We start from the raw sequence: 26,296 nt of genomic DNA, 5'->3' as shown, positions 1-26,296 counted from the left end.
CTGCTCAGCTGATAGCCTTTTTGGTTGAGCAGAGTTAATCCTATTATTAGACCTCACTGGCTGCATGGATGTCTATAAAGAGCAAACATGCTTTGAAAGAAACTGTGTTTTCTGGTATAAAGGAAGAAGTATGTGCAGGATCTCCAACATTCATCAGTTAGACTGCTGCATTAGTTAATGAAGTTCTTGGGTAATAAAGTAGAGGCAAAACATTAGTCAGGAGGCAAAGGAGGTCAGTGCTGGAAAGGGGGTTAAAATAACACAATTAGATGAAGTCAGCAGACTGTACATCTCGTCTCTATCATTTCCACAGTTAGTGTTTTCATATGTTTATCTTCACAAACTAGGAAAACTTTATCTAAAAAAAAATAAAATAAATCACTATTAAATAACTTAAAGTGAAAAAAATAACTATTGAGTTTTCTGTTAGTTGAGTTAGGGAAAATTCTAGCTTATCATTCCTGATTTGTGTCCTGCAATTTCTAATCCAATTTGTTCTATCAAGACACGCTGTCTGTTTTTTCTGCCTGCCAGTTCTGAAGTCTCACCAGGAAACTGCCTATGTACTTATTCCATCTCATACATTGCTACTAACAATACAGACTGATTGACAGTGCAGACTGTTCAGATCCACTGCTGTTCCTCCTAATGTATGAGGGCTAAACAAGGCGAAGCAAAATAAGTACACTTTTTATTTTGTTCATGTTATTTCAATAGAGAAATAACATGAACATGTTCAGAAGCATATGAGCAGTGACTCAATGTCATGTTCATAGCTATACTGTTTTCAGTATAGTAAAGCATTAATAGGTTTTCTGTTTTGTTTTTTCTTTTAACTCTCCCAATATTCCCTTTACTAGGAAACATCAGAAATGCATGCAGGGTTATTATCACAGAATATGTTTTTCTGACTAAGACATTACCATTTGAAATAATCACTTTTCAGAATGTGACTGCAATAAAGAGGAAGTTTTTCTGCGGTGTTGTCAGTAAGTATGCAAAATTGATTGGCATCAGCCATCTGAGCATGTAATAGCTGGTGTAAGAGGGGAGAGCTACAAAAAGATGACCAATGCTTACTGGTTCACAAAACACCTTGTACCACACAGGGGGAGGGATCCTCTGGTACCAGCAGACAGATTCTATATTTTGAAGTGTGAACAAGACCTTGGATTTTTTCTGAGTCAATGTAATCTCCAATATGATAATTAATCTATCTCCTTTTCTCAGTCTTCTGAGATGCAGTCCACAATTTTTCAGTAACTATTTCTGTGAATGGATTTTGAAATACAGTACTCAGCAAGAACCATTTTTATTTCCTGAGAACAAGAGAAGAGCTGTGAGCACACAAGAACACAAATCATTTTACTGATAATCCAGCACTATGTCATAGCACTGACACTATCATGATTTACATACTTTAATGATTTTTCAGTCTTTTGTTTCATCTTAGTGACAGTGCTATAACATTCTAAGTGTATGAGAAGAGAGTACACGTATCAGATGACTCAGGCACATGAACATGCTCTTGTAACTTACGGTAGTGTAAATCTGAAATTACTAGTTACCTTGCTCTAGTTAGTGCTGTGTAAGAGTAAGGAAATGTTAGCAGCTAGTGCACTTTCCAAGAGGGAACTCATGCACTTTGCATAAAGAAAAGTGGAGATAATTTGGATAAGATAAAAAAAAAAATAAAAAAAATGGACAAGCAGAGCCTTAATAGGAAGGAGCTGGTGTGTTGGGTTGCATCGGGTTGGGTTGGATTGGATGTTTTAGGTTGAGTGTGTTGGGTTGCATTAAAGCCAGTTGTGTCTTGCCTGGTTCCTTACAAGGCTCATCCTTGGTTAGTTTTAGTGGCTCCTGCTGTTGTACTTTGTCACACAGCTATGACATACAACTCAAATTATGGATTATTTTCTCCCAGGGTTAAATCTCCTTGAGGTGCACACTGTGTTTCCCTATCTTCCTCATTTATCACCAAGTGCCCTTGAGCAAAGGAACCCCACAAATGGGTTTGCTTTTTCCTGAGGGAAGAGCAACCCACACTCCCTCCCAGCAGCTGTTCTCCACAGCAGTGGCTATACCTACTTGTCTTGTTTATTCATGGCACATGTTTTGGATTGATGGATAACCTGTTCAATGGCTTTGATGGTCAGTTCCACCCCTCAATCATGAGCCCATCTGTATATCCCATTTCTTCCTAGGTATCCTGATGTGTCATGGGCCCACTGAACTATCAATAACTGGCCCTTAGTTTCCCAGTCCTTAGGTTCAAGCTCCACTTTTGTCTTTTCATTTCTGGCAACCTGGTCTATCTGCTCCTTGTTTCCATGTTCTTTGGTGGCATGGTTCTTGGGGAAGTGAGTATCTACATGAAGTACTTTTACAAGTTTCTTTACCTGGGCAGCAATGTCTTGCCACAGTGCAGCAGCCCAGATGGGCTTACCTTTGTGTTGTGAGTTACTTTGCTTTTGTTGTTTCAGCTACCCCCACAGGGTGTTTGCCACCATCAGTGAGGCAGTGTATAAATACAGTACTGGCCATTTTTCTCTTTGGGCAATGTCTGTGGTCAGCTGGGTGGCCTTCACTTCTGCAAGCAGACTCAGTTCACCTTTGCCTGTGACAATTTCCGTGTCTTGTCTCGTGGGACTCCACACATCATCTTTCTACTTCAGGTGCTTTCCCACAATATGTCAGAACTCATCAGTAAATAGAGCATATTGTTTTTCGTTTTCTAGTAATCTGTTATACAGTGAGGCCTATTTAGCATGAGTCACCTCCTTAGGCAATGCTTCAAAATGTCTGCCTTCTGGCCAGTCCGTGATTTCTTCTTCCTGCTCTCCCTCAGGAGAAGCTTTTATCTCCTTTACTAACTGAGTCAACCTGCGCTTCTGTTTTTTCTTCTTAACTGCAGGAACAACTGTTGTAATTGAGGGTTGGATATCTGATTTATCTGGTGTCTGTTTCTGTGTCCTCAGATCCAAAGGCCCTCACAGTGTCTGTTTGTTGTCAGATCCAAAAACTCTTATTCCTTTAAGCATAGCCATAGGCTTACCACAGGCCCCAACACAGTGCTGGAGGTTGTGTGTTTATGGTATGTGCAAGGCATCCTTCTTTCAAGTGATCTGCCAGTTCAACAGGATTCCATGTCTTCTGGACTGAAGTCCCAAACCACTGAAGGTGAAAACTGCTCTACACATCTGCCCAAATTCTCCCACACTCCTTGCCACCCAGGAATTGTTTGCCTCAGGGAACATTCCTGCGTGGCATTCTCAGCTGGTTGGCCAGCCTTATGAAAAGCCAAAATCAGTGTTGGTGCAAACACCAATACAACTTTCTGGGTAAATTGGGATGTTCAAGAAACTGAAGGGCCATTGCAGCAAGGGTGGAAACCTCTGTCCTGGAGAAGAAGATGCCATTCTTCGCTTCTTCCACAAAGTGGGTCCTGGAGGAGAAAGGTGTAATTGCTAATTGTCTCCACAAGGTGGTTCCCAGGGTACTGGGATTGCGGCAGTGCAGGGGCCAAATACCAGACTAGGCTCAAGGCCAATGCTTTTATCATGGCTCTCCCAGGCAAACCAAAAGAAAGTGATAAGCAACACAGCAAACAGCAAAAGCTGAGAACAGCCATTAAAGACCTCTCAAGTCTGATGTACAGAAAGAAAAGGAGCAAGCAATAGAGCAACTGAGGGAAAAACCAAATTGGCATCAAGAACAAATGAGTCAGCATCATGACCAGCAACACAAAGTAACAGCTTGCCAAATAACAGCTGAACAGGTTGTGGTTTAACCCCAGCTGGCAACTAAGTACCATGCAGTTATGTGCTTGCTCCCACTGCCCCCCTGCAGTGGGATGGGGAGGAGAATCAGAAAAAAGAGGTAAAAAAAATGGGTTGAGATAAGAACAGTTTAATAATTGAAATAACATAAAATATAAGAACTATTAATTATAATTGATTGTTATACTATATTTAATAATGAAAGCTCAATAAAAAAAAAACCAAGTGATGCACAATACAGTTGCTCACCATCCACTGACTGCTACCCAGCCTGACCTGAGCAATGACCTGGGCCCACTGGGTGACTCCCTCCGTCATGTATATATACTGGGCAGGACGTGCTGTGGTATGGAATACCCCTTTGGCTAATCTGGGTCAGATGTCCTGTCTCTGCTTTCTCCCAGCTTCCTGTGCCCCTCCTCACTGGCAGAGCACTAGAGACTAAGAAGTCCTTGATCAGGGTAAGTGCTACTTAGCAACAATTAAAACATGGGTGTGTTACAGCATTGTTCTCAGACTAAAGCCAAAACACAGCACTTCACCATCTACTAGGAAGAAAATTAACTCTATCCCAGACAAAACTGGGACACAGCTGTAACAGTTGTAAATCAGTCTAGCACACTCTGATCAAACCTGCCATTATCTTGAATCTTTTTAAGTCCCTGTTCGTGAGCCAGAAGGGACTGTGGGGGTTAACCCCAGGCAGCAACCATAGAGCTGCTTGCTCTGGACCACTCCACAAGCAGTGAAGAAAACAGGAAGAGCAAAACCAAGAGAATTCATGAGTTGAGATAAAGACATATTAAAAAGTGAAGGAAGGGGAAAAAACCCAAGTGATGAAAATGCAATCACTCACCATCTCCCAAAACCAGATTGGTGCACAGTCAGTCTCCAAGCAGTGGCTACCTTGGAAGACAAACATTCCCCAGTTTTTTTATGAGCATGATTTTATATGGTATAGAACACCCCCTTGCCCAGTTGGGGTCATCTGTCCCAGCTGTGTCTCCCCCCCACCTCTTACCCACTCTCAGCCTGCTCTCTGAAGGTGGCAGGGGGGAACAGAGTGAGAAACAGGGAAGGCCTTGGTGCTGTGCAAGCACTGCTTGGCAATAGCCAAAACATTGGTGTGTTATCAACACTATTTTAGTCACATATCCAAAACACAGTACCATAGAGCTCGCTGTGAAACAAGTTCACTCCATCCCAGCTGGACCCAGTAAAAACATGAAGACTGCAGTTCGTTTGCTAAGTTTTCACTAACTAAATCCTTTACTTCCGTTACAGAAAATATTCTAAATGCTTTACCTCCCATTGTGAATTTGTTTTACACAGCTGGATCAGTGGTTTTGCAAGAAAGTTACTCATATTTTTCTAAAGTACGGCTGGTAGGACCCAGAATAGTACTAACTATTATGTGTCCTGCAGTTTAAAGACTACTTAAAAGAATGAATAAATAATTACTTACCCTTACTTACTTATTAGCTACTGTTACCTTTTTAATACAGACCGTGGAAAATCCAGACAGATGGAGAGATTACTGCAGATTGGTGCATTAGGGCCAGATTCACAATGGGAATACAGCATGATGCTAGGCCCTGAAATGCCTAAATTTTGGGGATGTGGCTTTGGTGGTGGAATCTGGAAATCCTGTCTAGGGCTCTATCTTCTTCTCATGGTAGGTGAGGAGCCATAGGTACATGTATCCAAACAGGATCTGCGGTAGCCAGAACATTGGACATGGAAAGCTCTTAAAGCAGAAAGCAAGAAATGTTGGAAAAATGATGTCTGAAATCTGATCTGTGCCTCACACCTCCCTCTTCTGCTTTCTCTGAAATCTACAGTGACTCCTGGATCTTTCAGAAGATTGGAAGTCTCCACTTCCTTAGCGAAACTGCACCCTAACTTTAACCTTATAGCTCTTCAAGGTAGCACTTTGAAACAGTGACAGTTTCATACACAGAAATCTGCCTCTAATGTGAGATTGCCTGAAATTTAGGCCAACCAAATTAAAAGGAAATGTCTTTCTAGGTGAGAGATTGAGCTGAAGGGAAAATATTTACATAGCATAGCAGGCTGTTGCTCCCTCTCTCTTTTTTTTTTCCTTGGAAGCTGCTCATATGGTTTAGAGTGTTAGGGTAAACCCTGATAGAGTGCCTATTGGCAGCAGTAGAGACAGAGATACGTGGTATTTATTGTTCTTCCCTGAAATTTAATACATGGGTATCAACTCCATCAAAAAAGTGAAGGCCTATAGACAGGAAAGAAAATAGGCTGCTGAAAGAGGTGCAGTGTTCTTGAGAAACTATTTAGCACACAGGCAACTACTGTGGCACTGATTCATTTGCACTGTTAAGTATCAGACTCTTCTGTTGGTTTTTAAAGATCCTACACATCATACACATTTTTTATTCTTCCTTTTCCCTATGTGTCAAATGACAGATCAGTACCAACACACACTGATAAGAGAAAGAAGGGGAAAGAGAGGATTTAAGAAATCTGGATAGAGGCTACCTCAGAGTTTCTGCCCTGGCCTGCAATGGGGGGTTTATCATTATTCTTGTCCCTGCAGATACAGAGAGCTTGAACTCTCTCTCTCTCGATTCTCAAGCAACTTAGCAGAATTCACTTTAGAACACCTTCTGTAGTGTGTTTCCTTCAGAAACTAATGCAGCTGTGGGGCTAATTTGGTATTCAGTCAGTCTACTTTCAGTTCCCTGCACCCTTGGAGATGTCTCACCTGACTCACTGAGTGTCTTGGTGGTCTGGATCTGTCTTTAGAAGAGGAATAATCTCACTAGATAGAAGTTCGTCTGAGTTACTCAGAGTTCATTAACAGCCGTTAATGATTGATGATGCCAAAACTTTCTTGATTTATAATTTTTCCCATGAGCAAAATTATTTTCCCATCATTTCCTATATGGCAAGTTTAAGCTGTTTCCTTGAAATTGTTCTTAATTTCCTTTTGTAGTTGTATTGAAGTAGTTTGTGGCTCACAGGCATCTGCAGACCCTAGGCTGAATGTGAGTGGCCTGAGGCTAGTTACGCAGCACTTTTTGATTAAGTCATTTTCTCAAGCAAGAAATACAGAAAGCAGTGGTGGTGCTGGCAAGCAAACCCTTCCCATGTGTTTCCTCCATGTTGGCAAGAAACTGTTCAGACCATTCACAAGGTCTGCATGGTTCTAATTTATAAGCTGTGCCTATGCTTTTGCACACTGCTTTTCTGTGTCCTGAGGTAAAGAGATTTAGTTCCATGCGATATGTGCTTAATAAAGGGGAGTGTGGTACCAGAGGCAAAGTGTAGACTAGTGAGCCTGACCAGTGTTAGGGCCTAAAAACATAGAAACTCAGCAACTCAGTAAAAATAAAATAATCCCAAAATTTTATCCTCCTCAGAGCAGTTAGAACTGATTCAGTAATGTGTTACAGTGCTGCTGTTTACCCGCTTAGTGGAGACAGTATGTGCCCATTGAGCAACACAGTTTTTATTTGAACTTTCCTCAGCATTCTAAACTTCATGAATAGCTGTTTCAAAGTGAAGTAGCCAGAAGGTATTTTGTAAACCACCCCAGCATATAAAGATGATAGCTGACAAAGATTTGATACATCTCTGGAGATACCTTACTCTGTTTGCAGACTCTCTATTTCCTAAATATAGTAATGTAGGGTGTTTATGTACTTTAAAAGACTTAAAGGTGACCAGTCTAAAATTAGAATTGTCACCTTTATGGGATGTTATAGAAAACACTGAAATTTTTTTCTTTTTTGGTTTTTATGTTTCTGACATTGATGGTCTGCAAAACTTAGGGATCATCGCTGAGTGTGACAAAATTACTAACAAGTTTGTTTGGGATCCTAATTCTTTGCATGGAATGGAAACTTCCTATTGTGTCATACTTTCTTGAAAAAAATAGTTTATTTCTGAAGGTGTCATAACTAGTTTGGTTAAAGTATTTTATATAGGGTACATTCTACTAAAATATGGTAAATATGATATATGGGATATATGAGGAAAAGATAGAAAGATTCCTAAGTGTCAGTAATATCTGGGGGGGCACACAATATGGATGTAGCAGTATTTTGGAACAATATCTAGAGAAGACCATGGCTGTTGTCAGATAACAAGGATAAAATAAGTAATTCAAAGTACCACTGTTGTACTTGTAATCATGCTAATACGATTGTCTTCTAAGAAACATTTTGAAGATATATTCAAAGTTATAATCAATTTATAAGTAAAGATGGTATAATACATTGCAGTACCATTGCAATTAGTGTGGCTTTCTTCTTTAGTAGTTTCTCATTTCTGTTCTTCTCCAAAGGATCCACAGAAAACAAAGGAAATGTTGAAAGATAATTCTGTCAGAGTCTAATTCTGTCAGAGTCTAATTCATAAACAAATGGAAGGTGGAAATCCCTAAACCTAATATTAGTATGAGTAAACCACTTTAAGACGAAAACCAACCAACATGTGGTTGTCATGTCCCTTGTAAAGTTACAGCTACCTTACAACATGTCTAAGTTAAAAGGCTAGGGGAAGCCCTTGTGCACTTGGACTCCCTGTCTTAGAGCTGAGGGATATTGGTTCTTAGATAGTTGATGCCTGTGTACCATGAAGATTGCTGAATGAATGGCAGACATCACATTCAGCCTGCATTTGTCATGTACTGTCCAAAGAATAGAGCTGTGGCTGACATCTGCTTCCTTTTATTAAAGCCTTTCTGGAAGCCTACAACTAGAGAGATTACTGAAATAAACATCTGGCCCTTAGGAGAGGAGTAACAGGTTGCTTTGTAGAGTCAATTCTATAAGCTCTTTAAAAATCATGATCAGAGATCCTACCAGAAGGTTGGGTAATTGAAAACTGTCATGTTTAAATTGTCCTGTGATGTGCAGACAAGATCATGTTTTTGTGTATTTATATAATATTTTAAAAGATTCACACGTGCACACACAGTCATTCTCCAAGGAGAGCTGTGCTGAGTAAGAGTTTTCCACTGTAATCCTAATCAGATCAGTAAATGAATGTCATCTCTTTCAGAGCACTCAACTCCCTTTTTCAGGAAGGATGCTAACAGCTCATTTTTACTGGCATACAGTATTAATTCAGCAGCAAAGTGCTGATTCGATGCTTCTAAATTGTAAGTTCACCACCATTACTTGTAAGACCAATTACTTTGCCCCTTTTATGAGAATTGAGATATCATAATAATATATTAAAAGTTCAATAATTAGTGCATTTTAAAAAATCTGTACGAAAAGCAGTGCAAGCTAAATTTGGGTGGGTTCCTTGTTTTTCTGCTTTTTGGTGTGTTAAGGATTGGTTTTCTGCTTCTTGGTGTGGTAAGCAATAAGGGTTTGTTTAACAACCTCACTCTTTCGTTGCAAACTAAAAGCAAATGGCAACAAAGCCAACTTGCTCATTTAAAGAAATTTACTGAGAGGAAATTTATTCACAGTTACTGTCTTTGAAACTTTATTAGATACAATGTTCTCCTAATCACAGTTGCAGTAATAGGTAGACAGTGTAATTGCTAATTGTAAGTAAAATCTACTTTGTGTTAATGTTTTACTTTGACCCAGTGCCATCGCACTGGTGTTATGCTCCTTGAAGCACAAAGAATTATTTATGCTGATCTGTAGTACTGCCAATTTCAACTTTGGTGTGCAGCAAATAGATTCTCCCAGTTGTGACAGTGTTTGTTTGAACAAGCCTCAGTGTACCTGCTTAACAAAGTGCTGGGCCAAATAAATTAATTTGGCTGTGTCTGTGATCACACCAGTACAGTGATCTCATTTCCCAGCACCAGGAATACAGCACCCTTAAGGCCTCCACATCACATTTGGGGTACATCTACTGCCAACTGGAACTTTGTGAACTTGGCAGTTGTTGCTGAAAGGAGAAGCTACCCTGGAAGTGGGATTTCTAAAGAGAAGAGAATTCCCAAAGACCAACAGTTTTCCTACTGGAGTGAATTCTCATAAATCCCCCGTGAATGCCAGAAGGATGTAAGACATTTGTGTTGTAATGAGGAGTTAAGTCCAGATTTCGTGAATACTTGGGTACTGTGTCAAAGACTAAGCTGCCCTTAGTTTACTGTAGCATTTGGGGAGTGGATGGCTGTTGGGATTTCTGCGTATCTTAGACATTAAGAGAGTTCTCCTGTTTTTGATTAATCTACTTTAAAGAGGTGCAAAGCTGCCATGGCACCTTTTATTTTCAGGATAAACTGCAAGGATTCAGATTTTGCAAACAAAGCTATCTAAGCTATCTTTTTTGCCTTTTTTTTTCTTTCTTTTTTTTTTCTTTTACCAGTGTACTAACTAAACATAGAACATAACTTTGCTGGTTATATTAAAACTTTGTGTAAGATACACCTTAAGATAATAGAAGTGTATAAATGTGTGAGACTGAAGGTCCATCTAGCCCAGTTTTGTAGCAGCAGTGGCCATAAGCATGTGCCTAGAAAAGACTCCAAGCAAGTCAAGCTTATGAAATACTTTGTTGAGAGTTTTCCCTGACTGTAGTTATTTTTCTGAAACAAATATCACTTTAATGTATTTAGTAATTCTTACTGCCTTTCTCTCTTGTGAACTCCAGCCTTCTGGTGAAGCCATGTAAGCACTTTGCATCTTTCTTATGCTCTGGCAATGTGCTCCCATGGGCCCACTGAGCTTTGCATCTAGTACCAACTGTCCTGCCACCACAGTGAGCATCACAGCCTTCCTCCCATTACTACCTGGGGTAACTTTGCTCCTGAAGGCCTTTTTCAACTACAGTCTGCCTCTTTATCCTGGTTTGGAGTCACTCAGTAGGAGCAGGGAAAGCAGATCTTTATGCCACGTAAGTCCAGGAACATTTTGCTTGTCTGTAGGTGAGCTGTTGAAACCAGTACAGCTAGCTCTGTTTATTTTCAACAAAGCAAGAGCTAATCCATTCCATGGTAGCTTTTAGAGTATATATTTAATACTGTAACCATTCTGGTGGTAAAACTGAGGGGCTGTATCTTGCTCACACTACTCGGTAGGTGATCAAGCTGCCATTGACCTTAAAGGTGAGGAGCCAGGCCTGAAGCAGTCAGATGCCTGTTATCCTGTTCAGAAGCCTTCTCTGACTTAAAATAGCTTTTTGCTTAACTTTATTTGTACTCCTGTCAATTCTCTATCCCATCACACCATCCTGAGATACCTTTTTTTCCTCCTAACTGGCATTTTTCATTCTCGGTAACCTTTCATACCTTCGTCTTTGTGGTATATCACCTGATAGATGATCTTAAGGTCCTTTCCAACCCTAACTATTCTATGATTCTATGATCCTATGATTTCTGGCTTTTCAGCTTTTCCAGAGGGATTGAATATCTCTGTGTCACTGATGTCTCTATGTCTACTTTCTCTATGTCCCCTTAGTTTTAGTAGCCTTAATCAGCTACTGATGTTGCCAGAATTTTGTATGTTAATGATGTGTAATGAGCAGCTCTGGAAAGCACCAAGGATCATCATTCAAAACGATATGGTCAAAATGATATTTGTGCACACAGTTGCCTTTTGAAGTCTGGCAGTGGGTGGCAGTTTGCCATGCTCATGTATTTTTAGGTTAACAGCTGCTTTCTGAGTGCCTCCAGGGCCTCAGTGGGAGCCACTTCCTTGCACAGGGGCGAGACAGCACTGCTCAGCTGATCCCAGCAAAGCTGAAGTGCCTGCTGGCTGCCTGGAACAGTGACAGAGGGATTGTAGTAGCTTGCTGCTGGTGGTAGAACCTGGTGCAGAAACAGGGAACCACTGCCTTGCCAAAACCAGCAGATGGTGGTGTTCTTCCTCTGTGGGAGGCAGAGTGTCACACTGAGTTTTTCTAAGTGGAACCCATTGGCTTGCAACCAAGTTGGGTTCTTGACTGGGTACAAAGCTCTCAGCTTCCACTGAGCTTTGCACCATTTTTCTTCTTGAACCTCTGCATCTACTGCTGGTAGCAGTGGAATGTTCTTTATGCGAGACAAGAATTTTCTTGTCCTCACACATGGATTTAGTGTCTTTACATGTCATCCAACTCTGCACAGACTTTCTCTCCTTATGAAAGTAAGGTCAAAGGCAGGATGTTTTTGGAACATCTGTTACCTCGGCTGGAGCAGGAAAGCCAGGGATGCCCACTTTGAACTCCTACCACATACCAAGGCACAGCTGATGAATCCTTGAGATCGTGTTCCTTGAGATCATGCTTCTCAAAAATCTCTTAAGAAACTAACCTACTAAAGTGATTTCTTCACCTTTTATGGGACTATTATGCATTTTGCTAACATTTTTTCCCACATGTGATTATTTTGAGATCATATGTTTTTATTGCAATGATTAGTAGGAAAATTCTTCTATTCAGAATTTCACTGCTGCTTTATCTAAAATCATGGTGCTTTTCCCCCCTGTTCCCTATGAAAGTAAGAAAGTGTCAATAGCATTTTGATATGTTTTGCAATGCAGATATTTCAAAACTTTAGGGAGTTGCTTTTAGTGGATTATCTGTTGTGGTAATAAATATTCTGCTCCTTTTCAAATGAATCAGTCCACTGGGATTTGTGCTCTTTCAAACATATACTTCCTCATTTTAGCTCACTGTGCAATCTTCACAATTTTTTCAGTAAGTGAATCCAGGTTTGATAATTAGTGAAAAAAAAACCCTGTGCTAAATCAGTCCCGGGTACTTCTGGGAGTAAAAATTGATAACTGTTACTTTCAGAAAGCTTTTTAGCATTAGAAAGTCTTTTAAATTGCTTTGCAGAGGTTAAGGTAAACACGTATTAACAAATATTGGCGGATTAGCAGAGTCACAAAGTCTTTGTCAGAGATAGGAATGCAGCCTTATTTCTTATGACATTATTTTCAGGCTGTGAATCCTTCCCTGCTCTGTTTTTCTTTCCAATTTACTATCAAAGAGTGAAAAACCCATGGACTTAGAGTAGCAGTGGTTTAGAGCTAATTGAACTTCTGGGATTAAGATTTGTCAGGACAACCCCAGAACTTGAAAATGGTGTTGAGATCACTCACCCAAAAAACCAAAGAGCCTTCCTCAGACAAAGCACTGAGACAGAGAGGTGTCTGAGGGTTCATGAAAACTGCCTGTGTGCATAGGAGGAAAGGGTGCTCCTGGTGGATGTGAGAATGATGTCTGTCTTGTGTCAAACTGCTGCAGAAAAGCTCACAATAGCTGCCTGCCCACAGGTTGGCTGCCGATAGTTTACAGGGCTGTCATGAGCATCTTGAGGCAATTTATCCTGCCCTGATATTAAAGGTGTGTGTGCTGTTCTTCTTGCTGTTGGTTGTACTCAACCACTGCTCTCCTACATCCAACTCCGGAGACAGTGTGATTTACTTGTAGATGAACCCAGTGGAGAAAATTAAGGTTATTTCTCAGTTAGATCACGTGCCGTCTTCACATGTGGTACCTTATATAGCTTGTGTCCTTCATGGCTTTTCATCTGCTTAGCAGAATCACACTGGACCTTTTTCAGGTTTAACACCATATGTACAGTTTTTCAAGTCTTGTTTATAGAGGTTAAGGGCTTACTCAAACATCCTTCTGCAGAGCTTCAGTATTACTTACTACTCCTCTAGGTACTCAATCGTTACATTGTCTTTTTTTAATTCATGGCACTGTTGGGGTTGCTTTCAGTACTATTTCAGCTTATGCCATGGCTTAGTTGTGACATCTGTCTATTTTATGTGGATTTACTTTCTGGTTATTAATTATAAATTTATGTTACTTATGAAATTAGCATCAGTTCATCACTGTTAATGATTTTTTAAGTTGATGTAAGAGTGACTATTTCCTCTGTTTAATTATATGTTTAATTTCAAACTTAGGTAGAACATATCATACCTAAAATTAACAGTGAGGAAACTTAAAACTGTGTCTAATATGTTAGCATTTTAAACAGTAATGGTAGTAGTTCTGTGCTCATAATGATAAGCAGCATCTGTCTGCAAAGTCTGTTTTTCAGTCTATGATGCTGAAAATTGCAGGAGATTCTACCTTCCTTTGCACCAGAACTGTTTTATTCCTTGATATGTTTCATCCTCCTGTCAGTGAAAGCAAATAAACTTGGCTCTTCCCATAATGTGGAATGGGTAGGTGGTATTCATTGGAAATGATGTATCACACATGGAGACAACCATGGAACTGAAAACCACACAGAAGAAATGTGTGTGCACTCTCTCTATATATGTACATAGATATACATGTGTATGAAAGCTGGAAGAATCAGTAGACAGAAAGCTTAGTCCTGGAATACTGATTTATTGCCCTAGTCTATAGCACAGCGCTTTGCCATGTTTTAAGATGACGACAAAAAGCCATCTTAAGAAGGTTTACTCTTTCTACTGATTTCAGCTAGTTTTTCTGAGGCCTGATGACCACCATACACTCCTGCTGGCCTCTCTGTGTCTTTCAGAGCTGATACTCTTATTATAGAGGGATAGGTAGGGAAACTGCCTCTGCGCTGCTCTGCTTTTTCTGGGGTGAGGGTATTTGAATGATTATGAAGCTGCGAAGTATCACTTTGCTAGAGCAGTTGTGTGCATATTGGTATAGCAGTGTATCATTTTGGAGATGCTAGTAAAGCATATTTGGCTAGTGCACTGTAAAGGTTTTAAGAGAAATTCTGCACATCTCGAGGATGGTTATGGATCTTGCGGGAGGTCTATTATCTTTGCTATGTTGACTATGACTTTGCTGTCCAAACAATCTTTTATTTTATGTTGGTGGAGAGAAAAAAAAAGGGAACAAAGAGAACTAAAGTCTTCATCTGCAAGCACACACTTTCCTTACAAAGTTATTTCACAAAATACCAACCATCCTTCTGCAAAGATATAATTTGATATATCTTATAACTGTGCCTGGCAAGTGGGATGAAGGGCTAATCAGGGATTCACACTGCATTGTGAAGACCCAGAGGAATATTGGGAAGCAGAATGCTTGCCCAGACCATTTTTGCTTCTTGCTTAGGATCTGAGAAGCCAATATGTAACCACAAGTGGTTATTGGCTAGGCATAAGTAAACTCTGGATGGAAGATAGAAGGTTCCTAACCTTTGCATATCCCATGACAGCCTTCCAAGAATAGCCAGGTCAGAGAAAGATTTCTGCTTTTCAATTAGCACAACCCCGTGATTGTGGGGTAATTTGTGAAGTTACATGTTGAAGAGAAGGCGGGAGTGGAAAGTGACAAGTGGGCAAAGCGGCTGCTGCTGGGGAAAAATGGAGGGGAAGGCACCTGAAACTGTAACTGTGAGATGAGCTCTCAAAAAGTATGAGATGAGAGCTTAGGAGCCAAAGAAGTGCTAACTTTGTGGGTCAGAGGTGCATTGGGAATGTCTGTTACACAGATGGAAAGCTTGCTGTGGCTCCAGGGCTGCCTGTTACTATTCTGTATTGAAAGCATGTAGGTGCGCAGTCAATGTTTAAAGGCATTTCTCTTGTTGAATGCTTTCAAGTTAAGCATGACTACTAATCTTAGAATTTAGAGATAATTACTATGTAGTGATGAGCACATACCTGAAATTTCCTGACATTTACAGAGTATTTTACATGTCAGAAGTGGTTAAATAAGGATTAATGTTTCAGCTCTGCAGTTGTGTGGTGGAGGAAAGGAGTCTGAACTGGGTGCTTTATTGTTTGCTAGTGGTCATACAGGAAATCTTTGCCAAACCGTGAAGAGGACCTGAAACTTCCTGGCTCCTTGCCATATGCCACATCCGTTTACTAAACTGCTCCGGTTTTCTCTTTTTCCCTTGAAAACTGAATATTGTCAGCTCATCTTATGATAGAAGAGTAGCAGGTGCCCAATGCAATAAATCAGTAAAAGCAATAGTAACACTTTGACGTCAGAATCTGATGTTAAGCAAATGAAATCTAAAACGAACTTGATCATGTTAATGAAGATTGTTTTTTATCTTTCTAAACAAGGAGTTTCTTTATGGTAACATTTTATATTTAACTATGTGGTTGTCCAAGGCTGAGATATGATTGCTGATGAAGTCTCTGTTCCACCACACAAGAAATAAGGAGTTCAGCTGCCTTAGGACTTCTTGGTTTGCATGTTATGAAGTATTTTGTTTGCTAAAATGCAAATTGCAAACACAGTCAGAAACTTATTTGTGTTGTTAGGCACTTGAATACCGTTAAAATGTACCACAATAGATATCCTTTTAATGCAAGTCCACATTTATATTTTCCTATCAAATAAAGTAGTGAAAGGTGGTGTAAGTTAAAGAATTTTTGTGCTTTTCTTTGCCACTGTGGTTGGTGATACCTTTATAGTTTAAAATAGCTTTTAGATTTGCATAGGAGAATATGGGTAGGTATCAGTATTTTCCTTAGCATTATCGCCCTTTAGACTAAAGCATGGTGTGGTATGATAATCAGGAAAACATGAATACAAATGTTGACTCATCTTTTTTTTCCTCTCTAGGATTATGATGGATTTTTTGAATCAAAGGAGAGCAACACTGTCTTCTCCTTCCTCAGACTGAAACCTACTTTGGCATCAAAGGTTGGTGTAGGTTTTTCATGGAGTTTTTGAAATAAAGTGAGATTGAATTTTCTTTGAACCAAAAGAACTCTGTGTATTTGATGTACAGCTGCCCTGATCTATACCTTGTCCATATCAGCTTCATGCTAATGAGGTAATTGAAACAGTTGCCATGAAAAGCAAAGCATTTTGAATGAAACCAAGCATATACAGGGGAGTTAACCTGAGGCAGCAGATAGATGAAGTTTAATGAATAGTCTCCTTCACATTATCAATCTAAGTTGAAAGCAACTTACTTAACTATTACAGGAGACAGAAGTAGGATCTTAGTCACTGGAATATCTGCAGTTCATGCCATCAAAACATCATTTTATGGGGCCAGCCTGACTTAATGGCTCAACCAGGCCATTTATTCATTAGGCATTGATGTGCTTTAAAAAAAAAATAATGCTGAAATGCTGAAGCAGTCAGGAGTTACATCACCTTTTTGGGAAAGAATTCAGTTTTAATAAATACATATATACAGGTCAGGACACAAAACCAGATAACATCTTTCTGTTGAGGGCAGTATGATAGACGACATTTTATTGCCATATGGAAGCCTGGATGCTTATTCGAAGAGACTGTATGGTGCACCTTTTGACAGTAGGTCAGACACATAGGGGAAGATTTTTCTTCCCTTGACTACTATAGATACGCTGTGTTTGGTAGTAGTACTGCTTCAGGCCTGGAAGGTAGCTCCTGTATACAGTTCCTTTTCTGCCAGGAATTCATTTATTTCTGGACTCCATGAGGGACAGGAGTGGGGGGAAAACCTCAGCAGGGCACTGCAAAAGCTGGTTATTTTGACAGCCTGCCTCACTTCGTAGCTTGAAGAACTAGCCCTAGGAAAAAGCTGATGTGCTACTGCAATCAGAAATAGCTTCGATGCAGCTCTCTTCCTACCTGTTCTAGACATTATAAACTTGGCCAGATCACTGATTCAGTCTGGTAGTACTTCAGTGATGAATCCTCAACTGCTGTGTTAGGACCAGGGTTAGGGGCATGCACAGGTCACAGACATGGGAGAGAAGCATTAATGATCTTTTTCTTTTCCTCTTTTCTTTCAAATAGGAGTCAGAACCATAGAAAACTTACCTGAAGTATGGACAAGCACATCTCCTGGATGAATGACCCTGTTCTTCAGCACACAACATCTTTCCCAATGGGTCACTGTGATAGAGCAAACATGATCATTAGTAGTAGTCTGCTTGCTGTGAGACGGTGCTCTCCAATAATGCAGACTTAATAACACATATGAAACGGGATTAAGGCTGGGCTACTCATCTTCCTTTTTAAAAATACTTATTGTTGATGTTTCACTTTTGTCTTTGGATTGCTTTTGCAGCTAGCACTGATATTCTAACAGACACCTGTGTTTGAGAATAAGGAGTGGAAGAGTAGGGCTTCTGTTGTTCATGGATATACTTATGTAGTCAGATTTTTCACCTTTTTTAATTCTTCCAGCTACTGTAGTTGAAGTTAGCTCCTCATGATAATTAAAACGCTGGTGATTATTAGAATGTTTGTGCTGGTTATGATCTAGAAGGTAAAAATTGTCAATCTTAAGGTCTCCATGTAAGCCAATAACTGCTGTGGTTTTGCTCTACATTTATTTATAGTGATGTTTATGCTAGATCATGTTTATTGTAAGAGACATGGGCTGCTAACCATGTTCATGAAAACTCCATTTGTTTAATGATGCACATTGCAACTGACTGTTCAAAAAGTTGTTATTATGGAGAAGGTGCCAAAGTGAAATATTTTGACATGGTTCCAAGTGGAGGTGAAATGTGCAGAAAAACGTTTGATGGAAAATACTGAGTAGTTCAGAAGAAGAGATCTCACAGCTAATGATAATATTAAGGTATTGCTTAACTGAGAAAACTTAACATCCATAGTTGGAGCTCTATAGTTAGACAATCTTAAAATGAAATTTTGCCAAATCCTGGAGTTTACCTTCAATAACACACAGCTCCACCATTAGCCACATGAGAGTCAGGAGATACTTTCAAAGCCAGGGCTTAGTCCCATGGATGGTTAAACTCTTTATCATGGAACAAGAGCACACCTAACTCACCTAGCTGTTATCCTGGTTGTATCCCCGGGTGTAGAAATGTGGAGGTGCCTCAAAGACAGTGAGAAAGCTGAGTGTGTGCTCTGCTGGATGAAGCCACAATGGTCAGCTTGGTTGAGGAGCAGGAGTCAAGTAAAGGACATGGAGATCATTCCAGTGGGACTGCGTTGATGCACATAGGCACATTTAGGCCTGTGACTTGCCAATAACCATTCCAAAATACATTATAGATGAAAGTCAAACTTCATTATGCATTTTGAATCAAGTCTGGCTATGAAAATAACAGCTATGCTATAATGTAGCTTTTACTGAAGTGATTTCATAATGACAGGGTAGTGTCATTCCAATAAATGTCCTTATGTCTTTGGGTAAAAAAAGACAACCATTATGTGGAAAAGCTTCTTTGCAATCACAGCATTACTCAGACTGTGTGGCTTGAAGGAAGCCAGACTCTTAAAAAGTGTCAGAAAGCGACACTGCCTGTGCAACAAATGTTTAACATGTTCTGTTAAAATCAGTCATCATGGCATCTGAGACATGTTAGTTGGAAGGGACAGCTGGAGGTCATCTGGCCCAGAACTGTCAAAATCCAGGCTAACACCACACTAGGTCGAATCAGATATGGGTTTGTCTAGCAGAGTGTTAAAAATATCCAACTATGAAGACCTTGTAACCCCCTAGGTAACCTGTGCCAGTGCTGTAGCACTTTCCTGCTGAAAACTTTCCTTTAATGTCCAGCTTCAGCTCCAAGGCTGTAATTTGTGGCTGTTGCCTTTGCTATGTTTTCTGGCACTCACAGAAAGAGATTGGCACCAACCTTTTAGTATCTCAAATTAGTCATAAGCTACTATTAGATTATCCATCAGCCTTCTTCTTATGAGAGCGAACAAAACCGTCTTCCTCAGCCTCTCCTCACAGGCTGTGTGCTTTAGGTCCCTGGCTGTTGTGCTTTGGTGGAAGGCTATTCATTCCAGTTTGTTCACATCCTTCATGAACTGGGAGAAGATCCCAAACCAATATTACAGATGTGGCCAGGGGGATAACAACTTTCCTCAGCCTGCAGGCCACACTTCTGAAGTAGCGCACTACATGCTTTCCCCTTTCTGCAGTGAGTACATTGCTGGCTTATGATAAACCTGGCTTTCGTTAAAATCCCCAGGTCCCTTTAGCAGGAGTATTATTCTGTCAGTCACCTCGACCCCATACTGATGCTTCGTCACCCCCAGGCAGAAATTTCTACCTGTCTTTAGCAAACTTCCTGAGGTTTCTGTTAGCCCAGTCCTCAAGGTTATTGGGATGCCACTGAGCTGAAGCTCTGCCAGCTCCACCAACCAGGTTCAGGTATCATTCACAGCCTTGCTGAGGGTGCCCACTAGGTCATCATCCAGGTCCCTGCTGAAGATGCTGAACAATAGAACTGTAGCCTCTCAGGTTCTGGACAACAGCTTACAACTACAGTCATGACATGAACAATGTTCATGACTGCCAGTTGTTACAGTGAAGAACAGGTTACCTTCTTGTTCTTGTTGTCTCAGCTACAAACTGCTTACAGTTGTGTGGCTTTTCCCTCTAGTACAAAGGCGAGAAAACTTTGAAAACGGAGATGTTAAAGGAGTCCATCCATAGATCAGTTTCACTTTGGATCCTCTGGTGCCTCCTCTGCTCAGTGAAAGGGTTAGATGGAGCACACACATATTTCGAGTCCATGGTTGTGTTTACTAGTCAAAATCTTAGCTGCAGCACCTTCTCTACAGGAATCCTGAATGTGAGCTGATAACATGCATATACATACATATATATGTACATATGTACATATATGTATGCATGTGCATTTTAAAGAATTATGTTATCTGTTGTAAGTTATTGTGATGTTCTTGTCACCAGTCGCACACTTTAATGAGACTTGAAGCTCGTTATAGGAAGGGAATGTGACATGGGGTGGAGCTGGTTGTTGTTATCTTCACCAAGTTCAATGTAACTATTCCTAAAAACAAACTTAAAAGAAAACATGTATATTTTCAAATGAATATAGATATAATTTTACATAATTACACAGTTGATTACAGAGAAGCCATCCTGGATTTATCATGTACTTGATACATTGTAAACTTTGAGAACTGCCTGAAGTCCCAGTTTCGAAAGATTAGGTAAGTGTATAAGTATATACACAGGAGTAATCCTGGGGAAAATCGCAGGTTTACTGATGTGAAAGGCAAAACCACACTGATTTCTCCAGGGATTAAATTAGTTTCACAAAACTCCTCTTGATAATTGTAGAATAGAAGCCTCCTGTTCAGTGGAGAGGTAGGTAGGTAAACCTAGCTTATTTCAGAGCACGCGTGTGGGCATAATCGGTTGTACGAAGGACAACATTAGCTCCAAAGGTATCCTGCTTGCTTGCATGGATTGGCAGTGTAAGTCCCTTAGAGCATTTGAATTTTAAGTGGCTAGTTTAGAAGGAAAAAAAAAGTATATACATTGCTTGAATGTGAATTTGGTCTGTTGTGCGACAGCCTTATTTTTGTAATTAAAGCAAGTAGAGTTCTAGTTTGTTACACAAAATGATGTGGGATTTTTTAAAACCAGTTTTGTAATAATGAAATGTAGCTATCAGGTAACTGAAAAGGTCTGTGGAAAATAGAGCCATTTATTGAAAGGAATAACAAATCCTTTATTCTGTTTAAAATACTTGCATATGCATATGAGAACCAAATGATCCCAATTTTTAGCTAATACTTGTAACTACCCTGTGTTTTTAAAAGGGAGAGTAGTGTGAATTAAACTGTAACCCTTTGTACCTAGCTGAAGTTGCTGTGTGGGCTGACATCCATGCACACATTCACTGTATCAGTGGCTTTGATAGAGGTGTTTTTGTTTGTGCCACATGCTACTGGATAGTGCCTTGTCAGAAAGAGGACTGTTTCTGTAGGGTCTTCTTACATGTGCTTAAACTTTGAACTAAGAAAGGGGTAGTTTCTATATTGCTATTTTTTTAATAACACAGTACATTGTTTTTGAGGCCTGAGTCAAAGGACACATGCTTTGTAAGACTGAAACAGTTTTTGGTGAGTCTGCTGGACTCTGGATTTGTCTTAGTGTGGCTTTTTGTATTTTTCTTTCCTTTTCCTTTTTGTTAACTGTCTTGAACCAAAGGGGAAACGGACCTGGAGTAAAGTCCCTAAATCCATGTTTACACTTTAAAATAACTATCTATCTGATTTGAGAGTTGAGCAGCCCAAGTGCTATTGCTGAAATGAAGTGGAGCTCCTAAGCTTTCAGTGGCTTTCTTGGATCTCTTCCCTACCCTGTCTCCCCATCAGGCCATTTACTTAGGGAGTCCAGTTCAGGGAATACCATGATTCAGAAGTAGGACCATGAGATTGTAGGCAGTGCCTTGTGGCATTTTACAGGAGTGCAAGAGTGGGCATCACCAGGCAAGTGCTATATCCCATTAGGTATTTGCACTTGCCTAATCAGAATTGTCTACTGATTTCACTAGATCCTGGCACAAGCAGTGGGAGGAGTAGGAGGAAGCCCCACCTGTTTCCCCTGCGCAGAGGGCAGGAGTGGAAGACATGGTGCAGAATGGCCCACAGCACCCTGAGCAGTGGTTCTCACAGGGGCCCTTGGCTGGCAGTGCATGTGTGCAGCCACACAGTTCTGCTCCCCATGGGACTCCAGCTGCATCATGGCCTAGCCACCATCCTCCTGCTCCCTAAGGAATTTGGGAGGGGAAATGGAGAACAGCTTCATGATAGCAGTCCTTCAGCCAGGGCAGATCCAGCTTGCTCTCTTCTTCCTATTCTTTACCTCTTCCTAATGTGCTTCACCCTGTCCTGTGCAGACCCACCTGTGTGCAAAGCTCCTGTTCCTGGCCTTTTGTCACACCCCGTGAGGTCACAAATGCAGAGTCGCTGTTCACCTTCATGGCATCAATGTTTTGTAACTCATTGGGGGAGGGAGCATGTTGCATCCTAGGCCGTGTACACGTTATATACTGAAACCATGTTCGTCTAATAAAAATTGTAACTCAAAAGAGACGCGTGGACTGTGTTGTGTGTGCCGAAGGACAAAATGCGAGTCTTTATTCTTGCTGCAGCTCCCTCTAGTGACAGCCTGGTTCCCGCAGACTGCAGGCGGGAGCACTGCACAGCTCCTCTCCTAGGAGGGGTGAGCCTGATTCTCTTAAGATGCTAAGTGGCTTTGATCCTGGTGGCTCAGTGGGAATTGCAATGTGTAGGACGCCTATCAGGTTAGGGTCTAGGTCCTCCCCAGGTAAATAGTAGTAAAGAAAAAACCCAACTCAAACCAAACCAAAAAAGGGATGTTTTATTGTCTCCCATTTTTGCACTGGGGTTAGCTGATAAAAAAAAAATGACAGGTACCTTGGGGTGGCTTGGACAGAGGGCCCAGGACGTTTTCACACCTGAAAGTTTTGCTTCTAGGGTTAAAACCTTCAGGAGCGCTGCTTTTTCTTGTCTGAAAGGAATGTGAGTTTCTGGTTTGCCTGCTCACTTTGCCGATACATAGAAGGTATTTAAATATGTTTTACCCAGTCAGTGGCTAACCAAAGGTACACATTTGCATCATGACAGACTTCCCTTGATTAACAGGCTAATACGTGGTTTTTAATACCTGTCTGAAACTCGTCCATTATCTCTAGAGTGTGCACTGCTTACAAAGCTCTACCCATTCTTCTGCACCCTGGAGCAAGGTGCTCTGTGCCACCTGCTCTAAGACAGAATGAGTAAAGGAGATGTGGAAGGCAAGCCTGAAATCCTTGAAATGAGATCCTCAGCTGATGTAGGATCGGTAGCAGCAGTTCTCTGAACTGAGCGGAGCTGTAGCAGCTGTGTCACAGTGGGTAGAAGCAGGCAAATTTTGCTGCAGGGGTGGGTGGAAATGTCTTGATTTCCAGAGAGGAAGGTGAAGAGATGTTCTGTATCACTGCTTGAGTAGCATCCCTCCTGTGCTCTGTGTGTAAACTCGTGGTGCTGCCATTCTTCCTACACGGCTGCCAGAGAGGACTCTGAGGGCAGTCAGCAGGCAGAGGCAGCATGGTCAGGATGCTTTGCCACTAGCTGTCATCTTCCCATCCATCCCAGCTCTGTGTGTTTTCCCTGAGCCAGAGGAGCATCAGTGAGCAAAATGCTTGAAAGTCATTGCTGTGTTTGCACACATTTGTGTCTACCAGTCTTACTACACCTTCTCATTCCCACCCCAAGCAGTCAGTCTGGGCTTTGAGAAGGTTTTTCTCAACTGGACCATTAACTTGATTTGCTTTTTAGGTTCCAGAAGGGCCTGACTTCTTCATTCCGGAAACTTCAACCAAACTGTCACTGAAGGTGCTTTCATGCTGTCACCTGAAGTAACCTCCCCCAGGCTGCATGGTGTGGCACAGGCAAACTTAGCTCTGGCTGCAGGTCCTCCATCCACTGATTACTTTAAAGGTGACCACTGCATGCAATTCAATCCCCTGATGAATTTGGGAAACGTTAGAAATTCACAGGATTAAGGAACTAACAGCCTAAAGAAAAGGTCTGCTACTGCCCTGCAGTATTGTGTTTAGAAGGCTATCTGCTGCTTGAGAGAGAAGGTATTTTCACATAACAGGAATAAACAGCACACTGATTCTGTGCCTCTTGAGCCCCAAGGATCATACCCCTCCTTCAGACCCAGGCACCACCTCCCGTAGCTATGCTGCACAGTAAATGCACTTACCTTTTCTTTGCACCTCTTCGGGGATCAAGAGCAATTCCACTGAAATCAATGAACATCAGAGTGTGTAAAACAAGAGCTGAGCCTACATGTCTGCACTACAGCACCTTCCAGAAATAAACTTGGCAGACCAAGTTATTCTGCTGGGAACCAAAAGGGAAACAATCACCAGTAACTTGTCGGTTTTGCCTCATTCATTTGAACGAGCAGCAATGAGGATCAGCACGCTTTTGCAGATACCTCTCTGTGAAGACACCATATCAGGACTTCCAGCCCTGGCTGCCAAACAAAAGCCTCAACTGCTTTTCCCTCTGCCTCCCAGAGGGACGGTGCACCTATGCAGAAGGGATTTGTTCCACAGGTGTGAGACCAAAGGAGTAGGAAGCAGATCAGTGCTGGCAGGAGAGAAACCTGCAGAGGATGATCAAGGATGTGTGGCCAAGGCCAGGAGGAAAACACCGTGCTGTAGGAGGTGAGGTTTGCTGAAGACAGCATCTCCAGTCTGTCCCAAGCTGCTTCTCCAGCTGCTGCTAGCTCACCCTTCCTTGTCATTAAACACTTCCAGCTCATGCCTTCCTGGTAGGAAAACGATAATTACCAGATTTGATGGCTTTTGCATCTCCAAAATAACTTCAGCCAATTTTCTTCCTTCCCTGCCAGTTCATGTGCCATCTTCTCTTCCACAAGGGCAAAGCTGCACGGATGGCACACACAGCACTGGAGATGCTGTGGGTACAGCTGCCATGAAGCTCCTGGCCTCACAGCACATAAACACCAGTTTGTCCTTGAAACTCCATCTGCAAAATCCATCTTGTGGAGCCTGCAGCCAGGGGTGAAGCATTGCTAGCAGCTCTTCCCTTCTGTTTTCCTTAGCTTCTCTTAATTTCGCAGTTTTATATCCTTAAAGCAAGGAGGCGGGAAGAATGTAGGTGTGAAGAGGCAGAGATGGTTGATGTACTGACCAGCCTTTCGTATGTGAGAAGTGAGAAAGATGAATCACTCCTAAGCATGACATGAACAGCATACTGATGTGTTTCAAATACATAACATTTATCATTTATCAATTGTCTAATTAAAGCTCTATCTGGACAGGCGTCCTGTTCTTTCTGCCCCGGCTTCCTTTGCCAACATACACATATTGTTCTCTTTAAGATGTTGCCAAATGACTTGTCTCTGCTGGGAATGGCCCTTATGGAGCCCTTTGGTGACATTACCCATCTGCAGCGGTGACATGGCCATATGACATCTCCAGAGACAGCAAAGCTGCTTGCTAAGATGTCTGTAGCCCCCTGAGCACACACCAGTGGAGGGGCCAGTGCTGCACCCAAGTACTGGCTGATGATGGCTTTCACTGCTGACCCCTGACCTAATGGTCTTCCTGCTATGAGACCTCTGTAATCATTGGCTCCTCTGGTGTAATTTTCCTTCAACACATTTTCATCTCTGGGTTGTCATAGTTTTAAATCCTTCTGGTTTTCTTCCTGGATTTGTTGGATACGCTTTTTTCTTTCAGATGTCTTCTGTGAGTGGCATAAATTTGAGTTTAAGCCATGAGAGGGCTTTTAGGTCAGGACAGCTACACAGCATCGCCGTGAGATATGCTCTTGAGTCATTAAGGTAAATTGCTGTAGCATCAGTACTGCTCCAGCCAGACTATAATGCTTCGGCCCTAAGTGGCCATTTCATGTTCTCTGGAGCATTCTTGCTCTAAGCAAAGCACGGGTATCCATCAAACCCAATTAGACCTACAGAAACTTACAGGGGTGGTGGCATTTTTGTGCAATGAGATTTCATGGTCTGCATTAAATAGTCAACCTAGAGGGGATCTCGTGGGTTACGGAGGAAAATCCTGTGCATTTCTGTCGTCACAGAGTCTGTTTCATAAAACCACCAATTGTAGCTAAAAGCACCAAACTGGGTCTGGGTTGAAATTCTTTTCCTGTGGGATTTTTTTCCTGGCTTTGCTCTGCCATGTGGAAGGTTGTCTCAAAATCCCGCTGCTCCTGCACTAAAGAATGAACTTTCTTCCGAATTCCAGTTGAAGTTTATTCATGTCCAGCTTACCTCCGTTACTTTTGCTGTCCTTTCATAAGTCTCCCTCGCAGGAATTACCTGGCGTATGTGCTTCCGTGGTGGTTTTCTCTACTGCCTTGGTGACACTAAGGTGGAA

General features: G+C 41.3%; 1 protein-coding gene across 1 annotated transcript in view; it reads left to right on the top strand.

Moving 5' to 3' along the window:
* Positions 1–18,019, top strand: part of SH3BGRL2 (SH3 domain binding glutamate rich protein like 2) — a 41,777-nt gene extending 23,758 nt beyond the window's left edge. Inside the window, exons 3-4 of the mRNA XM_057412440.1 lie at positions 16,233–16,313; positions 17,406–18,019. Coding sequence (XP_057268423.1) covers positions 16,233–16,313; positions 17,406–17,420 — 96 coding nt within the window. The 3' untranslated portion in view covers positions 17,421–18,019. The remainder of the gene's footprint in view (positions 1–16,232; positions 16,314–17,405) is intronic.
* Positions 18,020–26,296: the final 8,277 nt, after the last annotated feature.

This window comes from Pezoporus wallicus, unplaced genomic scaffold (assembly GCF_028554395.1).
Source record: "Pezoporus wallicus isolate ANWC-B61680 ecotype Strahan unplaced genomic scaffold, APGP_CSIRO_Pwel_v1 contig_4788, whole genome shotgun sequence".
Classification (NCBI taxonomy): domain Eukaryota; kingdom Metazoa; phylum Chordata; class Aves; order Psittaciformes; family Psittacidae; genus Pezoporus; species Pezoporus wallicus.
This window is presented reverse-complemented; position numbering and strand designations above follow the sequence as displayed.